Raw genomic sequence first — 11,771 nt, forward strand, 5'->3', positions numbered from 1 at the left:
TATTTTTTTAATTATTTATTTTGATAATTATTATAATTAATTAATTTTTTGGTTTCCCACGCGGTACTGAGCTCCATTTAAGGGTTGTTTGCCGCTGGCCAATGGGTTGCTGCATGCACAAGGCGGGATTCGAACCCCCGACACTTGCTTAAGCGGACTAGTGAGCTAACCACTAGACCAACCCAACTTGGTTTATAATTAATTAATTTATTTAAATAAAAAATCCACTTGCATTAACCAAGGTCTTATTGCAATTTTTTTGTCTCCAAACCCAATCATTGCAACAGCATGCTTAGCTCCAACAATTTATTTCGAGATTCCAAACTGAGCCATTCACCGTTCCAGCTTCACCGGCTCCGCACTGTTCCGCAGAAACTTGCAAGCTGCTTCCAGCCGCAACGCTCATGGACACCTGTTACCTCTACCTTCTTCCTATCCAAATATCTGTAACTCACAATCTGTACACTATAATTATCCATCATCCCTTTTTCCTTAGGTTTCGTCAATTTTGTATTTTTTTTTTGTAATGCATTAATTTCCATGCTTGTTATAGTTGGTATACATATGTTGTGTATTAATTAAGATGTACCTTAAGCAGGTAACATACAAGACAGGCTCCATCTCAACACATGTTTGAACCTAATAGTGTCCCACACGAACGACAACCACTTCTTCTTTATCCTCCTCCTGCTGCTTCTTCTACATGGTTCCACCACTCCCCAAATTAAAACACTAAATTCCAAAAATGCTTCTTCTTCCACCGCCATTCCTGTTCCTCATCTTCCTCATTCTCCGAACAGTAACACCACTACTCCTCTCCCCAATCTCAAAAGACCCCACCACCCAACTCTACACCCTCTCCGTCTACGTTCAAACCCCACTCCAACCCACCACCCTCCACCTCCACCTTGGCTCCTCCCTCACCTGGCTCCTCTGCAACAACTACAACCACCGCATTCCCTGCAACTCCTCTCTCTGTGCCACCTTCAACTCCGGCGGCGCCTGCTCCAACAACACCTGCTCCTTCTTCCCTGAAAACCCCATCACCAGAAAGACTCTCCTCTCCACCGCCAACCTCGACACCCTCGCTTTTCCCACCTCGGACGGGTCAACTCAGGGTCCACTCGTCCAAATCAAAGACTTCGTCTTCTCCTGCTCCACGGCCCAATTACTCCAAGGCCTGGCCCAAAACGCCACTGGTCTAGCCGCTTTGGGCCGAAACAACCTCTCTCTCCCGGCCCAAATAAGCGCCTCTTTGTCCACCACTCGTTGCTTCGCTCTCTGCTTACCCGCTTCAACCCAGAGTCCCGGCGCGGCTATCTTCGCTTCGACCGGACCGTACATTTTTAATTCTAAAATTGACCTCTCCAAATCTCTTGTTTACACTCCACTCATTGTGAACCCCGTTGCGGACACTGTTATCTCTTACAACGGACAACCGTCCGATGAGTATTTCGTTAACGTGACTTCAATTCGGATCAACGGTAAGGATGTTCCCATCAACGCGTCGATCCTGGCCATTGATCAGGACGGGTTAGGTGGGACCAAGATAAGCACGTCAGAGCCGTACACCGTAATGGAAAGTTCTGTATTCAAACGGTTCGTAGAGCTGTTTGTGAATGAGTCATTGGCTTTTAACTTGACGGCGACGGAAGCCGTTGAGCCGTTCGGGGTGTGTTACCGTGAGGGGGACCTCAGTGAGACGCGCGTTGGACCCGCGGTGCCGACCGTGGATTTGGTGATGCACAGCGATGACGTGTTTTGGAGAATATTCGGGGGGAATTCGATGGTGAGGATTGAAAAGGAAGGGGTGGGTATGGGTTTGTGGTGTTTGGGTTTTGTTGATGGTGGGGCGCATAGGAGGACCAGCGTTGTTATTGGAGGGCATCAGTTGGAGGATAATCTCGTGCAGTTTGATCTTGATTCCAATAGATTTGGGTTCAGCTCATCGCTGTTGCTTCAAGCCACAACTTGTTCTAATCTTAATATCTCTAATTTTGTCAACAATAGAATATAGTTTGCAATTGTGTATAATACTTTGTAATTGTAATTACTAAATTGTGTAATTAAATAAGAGCATGCGATAACTAATGAAGTAATGTATTATATTGTTATTAATTCCACTCAACAAAAGCAACTACAATGGCCTTGTTATATAGTTCAGCAACTCAAACAAGATTGACTAGCTAGCAAAACTGATAATTCTTTCATGAAATCTCAATAACTCTGAATCAAGGAGATAAAAATTAACCAACACATATTGGGGCCATGCCAAGCACTTATTTTGTAACAACAACATTAGGAGTTTAGGACTACTAGGACTAGACCAGAATAGAGCCTTCCATGACGGTAACAGCCTTACCTCGCAAAAGCACCCTTTGGTTCTGCTCGTCAAGATGAATTTTCAAAACTCCTCCTCTTGATGAGGCCTGTGCAAATAAAAGTGACTTGAGTTGTTGAGTAAAACAATGACAATTTATAATCCCAGAGAGTTAAGAGGAGAGTACCTGATAAGCATTGAAATCACACTTTTGCAACTTCTTGCTCCAATAGGTAGCTAGGCTACAATGTGCACTCCCGCAAACAGGATCCTAACAGAAAATATTCAGCATTTGTAACAAAAGTGTAAGGGTCACAATAAAGTTTAAAGGTGGAAAAGTGAGTGTGGACATAGAATATGCAAGTTTGGATGTCCAAAAATATTTCCATGTAGAATTAGGTATTAATAATATCACATTCTAGATTTTAACTTAGAAACACTTAAAGAAGGGAATTAGATTCAGTCACCAAAAAAAAAGAAGGGAATTAGGCATCTGAAATCTGCAGTTATCACTATTATTGAGTTCACAATCAAGTTTTGATCTTCATCTATTAAGCAATGAGGAGGACATGGAGTCAATCACCAATTCTATTGGAGGAACATAATGTTCTTATCATTCATATTACCTCGTTGATTCCGAGTTTAGGGCTGAAGAATCGACTGAAGAAATCAAATCCTGACTCTGAAGGAGCAGACCCCGTAACAATTAACCCCCTTCCAGGATATTTGACTATTTCATCAATTTGTGGCTGTACTTCTTTCACAGCTGCTCCAGATTCGAGTACAACCTAGAAGAACATGGCATGCTTCATATCAGCATATTTTAAGTGCTTACAAGTTACAAATTACTCAAAAACATAAATCCCTACTTGTTAGATTTTCAGGCAAGAATAGAGATATATACTGCAGCAACGGTTCTTGCCACAGTATCACAAGCAAATTAAAATCATAATGTCAATCGAAAAACTAGAGCAATGAAAGAGGAAAAAAAAAGATTTAGTAGTTACAAATATGTCATTTGTATTCTTTGTCTTCTTTACTTCAACTATGGAAGCAGCCTTAACGTTCAACGCTGCAGAAACTTGTGAAATCTCAGGAGAGTTTAATTCTACAGGATGGTCAGCAGGAAAACCAAATTCCATATAAAATCCATCATCAGTTTCACCATTATTAACACTCTTTGCCGGGATTTTCTTGACAGTCAATACTCCAGCTAGCGTTTCGAATTCAATGACATCGGAATCCACCAGGCCAGATGAGAACACAGCGTGTGACGCCGCCAATGTGGCGTGGCCACAAAGATCAACCTGCAAAAAATAAACCCTTAATCAAGAACTTGCCACGCAGTCTTCATTACTTGGTTCAGGGAAATGATGCTAAAATTACGAAAGCGATAGAGAAGTTGAAATAACCTAAGATACAAAATATAAAATTACATTTAGACAAGATTGACCAGAAAGAGTATCGTTGACTATCGAAGAGCCACAGAAATCAGGAAATTGGAATGTGAAAGTGAGTTTGTGAGATGAATGACCTCGGTAAGAGGAGTGAAGAATCTGATAGTGAAACGGGAGTCAGAGATCTTATTTAAGAAACAAGTCTCGGAGATGTTGAACTCAGCAGCCACAGCTTGCTTCCATTGGCGATCTCTTTCTTCATCTAACAAACAAACTGCAGCAGGATTTCCCTTGAATGCTGACTCAGTGAACGCGTCCACCTGCACTTCCACGTCACCTTATAATATCTAACTGCATCTGCATCTGCATCATAATGAATATATAACAAGCATACATACACACTAACACACATACCACTGAGTACTTGACAGGTTCCTTTGCCATCGAAAGATTTTCTGAAGCCAGAGATGAAGATGAAGCACAACGCTGTCTCAACTCTGAAGAGTAAAGTCACTAAAGTCAAACACTGTTTAATTTTATTGAATTAGAAAGCCTTGAAAAGCAGTTCACATTTTACAATGCTTATTATTCATATTTGAACACTAATCTGCACTAAAAATGTAATTAAATTTTCCCCTTATATTAGTTTCTTATTTCGAAATATTATATATTTTATAAATAAATGAGTCGAATTGTATTTCACTGACTTGGTATTTGAAATAATAAACCGGATCGGATCGAACCGAAATGAATGGGTGAGACTCGGAGAACTTGATGCAAAACCGGTGGCAACGCGAGTTTGCTAAACCGGACCAATTCAAATCTGGTAGAAGAAATAAAAGGCAGATGCAGCTTCAGTGCCCCTCTGCCGGAAGCTATCATTTCCTTGCGGAGGCTGCCACGGCCGCCGTCGCCAAGATACTCTGAGAGTGGAGAGTGGAGAAGTTGAGGGAGAAAGAAAAGAGATTGACAGTTGTCGAGTGATTAGGGCTAAACAATTCTAGTGGAGTTGCAACATTTGGGCCCTAACTCTTTCACTCATGTTATATGGGCTTTTTTTGGGTTGTTCAATAAGTTAACATCACAAAGAATGGAAAAAAAATCAAGGAGAAGAGATACTTTGGACTTCGGAGGACATCTTAGTATCTTACATTCTTACTAACCCAAGAGATATATGTTTCTTATTTCAAAAAAAAAAAAAAAATATATATATATATATATATATATATATATATATATATATATATATATATATATACTAAAATGTTGTGGGTAATGTTATGGTGTTGTAGGGTAAAAATATTATTTATATATTAAATCAGTTATTAAAATTAATTATTATATATTTATGTATATAACTATATTATGTGTGTACTAAAATCAATCAGTAGTATATAATATATATTAAAATATAAAATATATATAAAAATAAATTAAATAATATATATATTTATATATAAATATATAGTGACTGAATTTGATGTATAAATAATATTTTTATTATGTATAAATATATATGTATTTTAATTTATTTTTAGTGTATATTTTATACTAATGACTAATTTTAGTATATAACTAACATGGTTAATTCTAAATTGTATCTTGAATAAAATGAAAATTATTTTTTTATATAGTATAAAAAATCACAAAAAAAAAATCACACATATACACAAAAGTTCCATTCCTTCAATAATATTTCTTATTTCACAATGAATTAAGCAAGTTCTCCTGGTTTCTATATATGATCACTTGATATAGCCAATTCTAATATGAAATCAAGGGATTCCTTGGGGCTTAAGCATTGGTGCATCACAAAGTTAATATAAGATTATTCATATAAACTCATGTTTAAATTTAAAAACATGCATGACTGGTCTTAGAGCCCTTAGTATGAACATGAATTTCATGCAAGGTACAATCAGTTACAAGCACAGGGATAGAACCGCCATTTCAGTGGATCGTGCCATCGAGAATAAACAGTACAAAATAGTTGGCAGCTTTTAACAGAAACAGAGCACGCTTCCCCCTCTTCTCTTCTTCCTTCTCATTCTGATTTTCTCTCTGCAACTTTTCCATTCCAATCGGTAAGCATCTTTCTATTCTCTTCTTTTTTCTTTTTATCAATTTTCCTCCATCAACCGCATGTGATGCTAGCTACTAGTTACTTTCTTCTGAGTTCTACTTCACTGAATTCTGGCTCAAACGTAATTCAGAACTTAACTCGCTCTCCATTTGTTTTCACAGTTTTCATTGAGTTTCAAGTTCTCGTTTTTCCTTCAGAAAACTAAAGACCTGGCTTTCATTATTTTATTTTGTTACTTTTGCACAGAAAATTCGAAACTGCAATGAGTTTACAAATTCGCCACCGGAATGTTCAAAATCGTAGTCAAAAGGGTTCGAGTAGTTTCTCAAAAAATCAGTACATTTTCCTTCACAAAATTTCATCTTTAAAATTCCTAGTTCTTAATTTTTCTAATTCAACGTACAATTTGGTGATTAGCCTTAAGAACAATCATGCAGAAGAACAGTGTTCAACTTTTATGACTAATGGTTTTAGCTTTTATAGTACTTTAGATTATGTACCTAATTTAATGATAAAGCTGTGTTCATTTCAATATATAGTTTTAATTGCAGGTAATATAAAAATCAGGTGAATTTTTTGGTTGTAATGGAATCGAAAATGTCCTTTACTTCTGGAGGAACCAGTTGCCATGTTACTGGTTCAGCTGCTGAGGATGATTCAAACATGCAAGATGCTGTTGCAACTGAAGAAGGGAGTGGGAGCCAATGGAGTTTCCTCCCAAAACCATCTCATCATAACTATGTTCAGTATCTGACTGAATCCTCAAACTATCTGCCTAAGACTGAGGATATGATTGGGAGCAATTATGCAGCTCTTGGATTTGGAAACGATGGCAATGGAACAAACATGAACTTCTTTTGTAATGATCCTGGAAAAGCTTATGCCTTTAAAACTGAAGTTCATTCTTCCAATGAAGTTGACATTGGCAAGGTAAGAAAGTAAGCAACACTGAATGTGTATTTGGATTATCAATTGCAAAACTAAGTTGAGTGAATAGGAATAGTTATATTTTATGGCAACATGATTTTCGTTTGAAAAAGTTTCCTACAAGAAGTGATTTTCACATAAATGTTGTTTGTATAGTAATATTAGAGAGCAAAAATTTCACAATACTTGTACTCTAGTTTCCTTAAATGTACATGGAAATATGGAATGATGATACCCAAAGAAAGAGTTTATTCTGTGTTTTCAGCAAGTGGGGTATTGGAGACCTGCTGAGAGTGAAGTCCAGCAGGAAGCAATGCAATTTGAAAGTACTCAACATCATCACCCTCTCTATCCTGAGGTCAGTTAATGCTTTAACCAGCATAATATATTTTATAATTTTTATCATTTGAAAAACTTTATAATAATGATTTCTGTTAATCTTGTCCTAGAGTCCTGCTTCATGGACACCAGAAGCAATTGGAGATAATCCTAATGTTTCACGGCTTGATCCATCGGTATTGGCTGGCACACCTAGTTTCCTTCCTAAACCAGCAAGACAGAAAGCCAGTGACCGAGTAAGTCAAGTATGCCACTATTAGTTTTCTCCAGGCATTCCAAATTTGAAGATCACATGCTGAATTCAAAATTTGGATATTGCAATGTTTTTAACTTTTAACACAATTTATCTTTATTAACCATGAATTCTACATCATAGCAACGCAGGCAACGAATTGCCGATAATCTGAAAGCACTACACGACTTGCTTCCAAATCAAGCAGAGGTAATTTGTAGTAAGTTGTCACTGCAACATTAATCAGTGTGATGTTCCCTTTGACTCCTTAAACTAATTTAAAAAATGTAAACAAAAACTCTTTCTAGTGTTGCAAGTATTTGCAGAAACATTGTCATGGTATGTATTAATCTATCATCCTTTATTGGTAGGTTCTGCTTTAAGAACACGGAATACTCCTAACATTGAATAGATAATCTTGGAAAGTAATAACATCTTGATTCTTGCATGCATGAAAACAAAACGGGTCTTTCAAAAATATCTTACCATTCTTATCTGTGAGCAATACTTTGGCTGATCATATATACTTAATGCCATCACATTTCTATGGACAATTGATTTTTAATCTGTAGGGTAGTCAAGCTTATATACTGGACGACATTATCGACCATGTTAAATATTTGCAGCTTCAGTTAAAGGTACCTATTAACTCTGGATCGTCTCAATTTTCTCAGCCTCAATCAGTCTCATACATATATAACAGTTTTGCTTATAATTATCATTGTACTACCATATCAAATGCATTAACATGATGTCACAATGAACAAACTAGAACCTTGGCTGCATGTGAACACAAAATGAGGTTCAATGATTTCTTTCCCCTTGAAAGAATTATCCATCATTTAGGAAAAATAATAAATCGGGGCCATACCATCAGACCAAAGTGGAGATAATTAAAATAAAGCAAAGGACCATTTTGCAGTGTTTACTAACAGAACAGCTGGTTTGGTCAAGTATATAGACTTAACTTGAATTTGTCAACGTGCAAATTAAAACATAGCATATGTTCCTTACAGGAACTAAGTGGAAGTAGACTACAAGCTGAATCAACTGCTATACCACTGGTTTTCCATGAGGTATATTTCTTGTCCTTAACCTTAGAAGATAATAATGTACACAAAATCATTATGAATTCATGTGCTAGCCCAAATTCTGCCCCATAGAAATATCAAATATCTGCCACTCCAGAGTGCCAAATTCACGGACTGAATATCTTGTTTTGTTTGATTAGCAGGGTTATGGGCATTATATTGACCAGCAGAAGCTGAATGAACCACTTGAAGAGATGATGGGGAAACTTCTTGAAGAGAATCCTGCATCTGCCAGTCAGCTTCTGGAGAACAATGGTCTTGTCCTGCTGCCTATGGAGTTGGTTCAAGACTTGCACCAATCCATGCAAATCTTCGGCAACGGCAATGCACTTGTCTGAGTTCGATTGTCCGGCCGGCAAGCACCGTAAATATCAGAGACAATTTGACAACATTAGTAGCTTACTAGCTCTAGGTATTAGTATATGATCATCATTTGAATTGAAGCCTAGCTTATCTGGAAAAACCAATTAACCATGGCTTTTAAATGAATGTAGCCATCTTCTTTCGTTTCATATGGAAAGTTTAGAAACTCTTGTTTGATCATCACGTTTAATCAGATTTGGCGTGTTATGAAATTGACAAATTTTAGTTTGGCTATGAATCACTGTTTGTCTATAGACTATACTATATAACCTTTAATTACTACACTGCAAGAAGATATTGGAATGTGCATTGACATGTATATATTTGGTTTATGTCAAAAGCATAATCTAACTTTCTCAGTACTATCTCTAACTCGATTTTATGTATTGCTTACGAATCTTGTATTCTCTAAAGAAATACTTAGTAATATACACAAATATGTAGTGATAGATTTGGTGTCACTGAATTTTAGCGTACACATAATTTTTTTTTGAATATTTTAATACCAAAAGGTTGATTTGATTAATTAAATATCTAAAGGAATAACTTATCCGTTCTTGTACTAATGCCTATCCAGTAAGACATTCATGCTACAGTTTATTGCAATCACAAAAATATGGGAAGAAACGAAGAAATGTTGTAGACATGATTTTTTTTTTCCCCTTTGAAAGCTATTGTTTGATTTGTGCTACTACTGATATTTTAATCAAATTTGACTCTAAAGCCAAGTTGATTCACCAAAATATAGCTATAAGAATCCGAAGCCATGTCACCAATAATAGAGTTTAGATTCTATTTTTCTTGGAGTAACATCTATCAATGTCAACCTTAAAACTGGAGATCCACATCTATGAATCAGCTCTGACCCATAATTGCCGACCAAACCAAATTGAAAAGTTGGAAGCAACTTGGGAAAATAACACAGCTGAGTTTTTAAGCAAATAAGTTTTTTAAAAAAAATAGTAATTTCTATGCACTAAAATGATTTTATATATACATCCCGCCTTACATATTATCAAAAATATCATTTAAAAGAATAAATTTAATTCGATAACAATAAAAAAAAAAACCTTCTTTTAAAAATAAAATAAAGCCGTATTGTTCGGAGTGTGTTCCAATTCAAACAAGGAATCCATTGCTTTTATCCTATAAGAACCAAAGTCACTGAGTCAGTTCAATCTTTTAAGTTTCCGGAAACTGTCCCTTCAATTTCATCATAACAATCATTTTTACAAGGTTATCGTTCTCTATATTCGTGGAACTTTGATGGCGCATAAAATCAATTTGATCATTATGAGAATTGAGAACGCATGCTCCATGAACAGATAACACACGTACGGTCTCATAATAAGCTATCTTCTACATACGCACACTATTTAATTTTTTGAGTAAAACTAGAACATTTGTTTGGTCGTGAAGACAATATTTAAATCATTATTTTATTTTTGGTAATTTTTTATTGTATAAATTTTAAGTGGAAAAAATAAAATCATACGATCATGTATCATATTTATTTAATTTTATCAAGTGTTAAAAGGGGTTGAGAAAATTCATTCTCTAGCTAACAAATTAGTGTACTAAAAAAAAGGTGTTTGCCTTGTCAAATAGGGGTGGCAACGGAGCGAGTAGGGGCAGTTTTTGCTCTATTCGACCCCGTCCCGCCGTACAACAACCTGTATAGAACTCGCCACGCTACTATCCGCGAGTTGTAAAACGTTGAACCCTAACCCGCTCATGCGGGTACCCGCCCCGCCTTGCCCGGCTGCCCCTATCCGCTCCTATAATTATTAAAATCCAATAAATAAAATTAAATTTCAAAATTTATATAACCATCATCACATACATAACATAAATTAAAGTAAAAATTTAAATATGATACAATATTATTAATCATTTATTAATTATTTTACATATATTATACATATTATATATTAAAATTATATATATTATAGTATATTTATGTTAGTAGTTATAATATTTTAAAAATATTGTTAAAATTAAAATAATACTTTTATTATTTAGTAATATTTTTTAAAAAATGTTACAAAAAAAATTATTAAAATATAAAAAAATATAATTTTAATTTTAATAACACTCTTTATATAGCTAACATAATCACCGTAAATATATCTATATATATATGAGGATTAAATTTAGTATATAATGTATATAATAGAGGATTAAATTGAAACAAATATCAAATGATAATTAATTAATTAATTTTTAATAATTTTTAATAATGTCAAGTCTAACTATTAAAAATGGCCAATACAAGTGTTCACTTTCATGATTTGGATACGTGTAGAAAAGTTGTTTTAATCCCTTGATACAGTCTAGTAGAAATTAAAGAACCTTTATACTCAATATTCCTATGGTTCTCTTGGTTCTCTGATTTTCCAATTCGGGATTTGTCTCTTCTAATGTTTTGTTTATTCTCAATGAAAAAGTAAGACGAAAAGACACAGAAAACCTTTAATACGTATACAAAAGACAAAAAATTCAACACAAAAAGAATGAAATACCAGAATATTAAAACCTTATCATATATATAGCTATATATTCTCTCTGCAATTTGCACCTCTAGGTGGCTTCTTTTTCCACTAACAAAAGAACCTACCGTGACCACTGATGATGTATTACAAATGTGAAATATATACATATATTTTAAACAAACAAATATGCTATTTATTATTTTATCACCTACAAAACAAATTGCTTTTCAAAAAAATATATATTATTGCTTGCATTATATTCTATATAAATAATTAATTTAATAACTAATTATTTATGTACAAGTAATATCAAATGACGTATTTGTGAATAATTTATACTATTTAATTAAAAAATAACTACTTGGAGCAAAAATTGATTTGTAGTGATCTAAAAATTACTAGTTCAAGTCGAAAAAATAAGGAGATGCTCCCATAAAGATGTGTAAAATGTCTTTTTGTAAAGACATTTACGTTTCGCATTATTATTGGACGTATGAATGAATCGGTTATTTTTAAATTTTTTAACA

General features: G+C 34.9%; 3 protein-coding genes across 8 annotated transcripts; 2 read left to right on the top strand and 1 right to left on the bottom strand.

The window, feature by feature from the left end:
• The first annotated feature begins 745 nt into the window (after positions 1-745).
• LOC112755263 (probable aspartic proteinase GIP1) lies at positions 746-2,114 on the top strand. Its single transcript, XM_025803238.3, has one exon. It carries the CDS (start codon positions 746-748, stop codon positions 2,015-2,017), a length of 1,272 nt encoding a protein of 423 aa, XP_025659023.1. The 3' UTR covers positions 2,018-2,114.
• Positions 2,085-4,865, bottom strand: LOC112755264 (uncharacterized). Of its 2 annotated transcripts, none has more exons than XM_025803239.2 (7): positions 4,425-4,865; positions 4,132-4,214; positions 3,855-4,037; positions 3,328-3,627; positions 2,947-3,108; positions 2,508-2,591; positions 2,085-2,429 (listed from the first exon to the last, which is right to left on the bottom strand). In XM_025803239.2, exons 1-7 carry the CDS (start codon positions 4,597-4,599, stop codon positions 2,322-2,324), a joined length of 1,095 nt encoding a protein of 364 aa, XP_025659024.1. In that variant the 5' UTR covers positions 4,600-4,865; the 3' UTR covers positions 2,085-2,321. The 2 variants fall into 2 exon arrangements, with proteins under 2 accessions (XP_025659024.1, XP_029149581.1); XM_029293748.2 differs by having other exon boundaries at positions 4,461-4,733.
• A 676-nt stretch (positions 4,866-5,541) lies between these two features.
• LOC112758955 (transcription factor LRL3) lies at positions 5,542-9,124 on the top strand. Of its 5 annotated transcripts, none has more exons than XM_072219667.1 (8): positions 5,542-5,801; positions 6,352-6,730; positions 6,993-7,085; positions 7,177-7,302; positions 7,443-7,508; positions 7,871-7,936; positions 8,315-8,374; positions 8,533-9,124. In XM_072219667.1, the coding sequence occupies exons 2-8, from the start codon at positions 6,386-6,388 to the stop codon at positions 8,725-8,727; spliced, it is 951 nt and encodes a 316-aa protein (XP_072075768.1). In that variant the 5' UTR covers positions 5,542-5,801; positions 6,352-6,385; the 3' UTR covers positions 8,728-9,124. The 5 variants fall into 5 exon arrangements, with proteins under 5 accessions (XP_072075768.1, XP_025663532.1, XP_025663535.1 ...); XM_025807747.3 differs by having other exon boundaries at positions 5,584-5,801; positions 7,177-7,311; positions 8,530-9,124; XM_025807750.3 differs by having other exon boundaries at positions 5,584-5,801; positions 7,177-7,311.
• The last annotated feature ends 2,647 nt before the right edge of the window (positions 9,125-11,771 follow it).

This window comes from Arachis hypogaea, chromosome 16 (assembly GCF_003086295.3).
Source record: "Arachis hypogaea cultivar Tifrunner chromosome 16, arahy.Tifrunner.gnm2.J5K5, whole genome shotgun sequence".
Classification (NCBI taxonomy): domain Eukaryota; kingdom Viridiplantae; phylum Streptophyta; class Magnoliopsida; order Fabales; family Fabaceae; genus Arachis; species Arachis hypogaea.

What these genes read in the sequence shown, in the direction of transcription:
- LOC112755263 (XM_025803238.3), top strand. Translation starts at nt 746, where the DNA reads ATGCTTCTTCTTCCACCGCCATTCCTGTTCCTCATCTTCCTCATTCTC.
- LOC112758955 (XM_025807747.3), top strand. Translation starts at nt 6,386, where the DNA reads ATGGAATCGAAAATGTCCTTTACTTCTGGAGGAACCAGTTGCCATGTT. An exon ending in ATCACCCTCTCTATCCTGAG is followed by an intron (nt 7,086 to 7,176) that starts GTCAGTTAATGC and finishes ATCTTGTCCTAG; the next exon opens with AGTCCTGCTTCATGGACACC. An exon ending in CCAGTGACCGAGTAAGTCAA is followed by an intron (nt 7,312 to 7,442) that starts GTATGCCACTAT and finishes TCTACATCATAG; the next exon opens with CAACGCAGGCAACGAATTGC.
- LOC112755264 (XM_025803239.2), bottom strand. Translation starts at nt 4,599, where the DNA reads ATGATAGCTTCCGGCAGAGGGGCACTGAAGCTGCATCTGCCTTTTATT. An exon ending in TTTATTATTTCAAATACCAA is followed by an intron (nt 4,215 to 4,424) that starts GTCAGTGAAATA and finishes TTTACTCTTCAG; the next exon opens with AGTTGAGACAGCGTTGTGCT. An exon ending in CTAAACTCGGAATCAACGAG is followed by an intron (nt 2,592 to 2,946) that starts GTAATATGAATG and finishes ATTTTCTGTTAG; the next exon opens with GATCCTGTTTGCGGGAGTGC.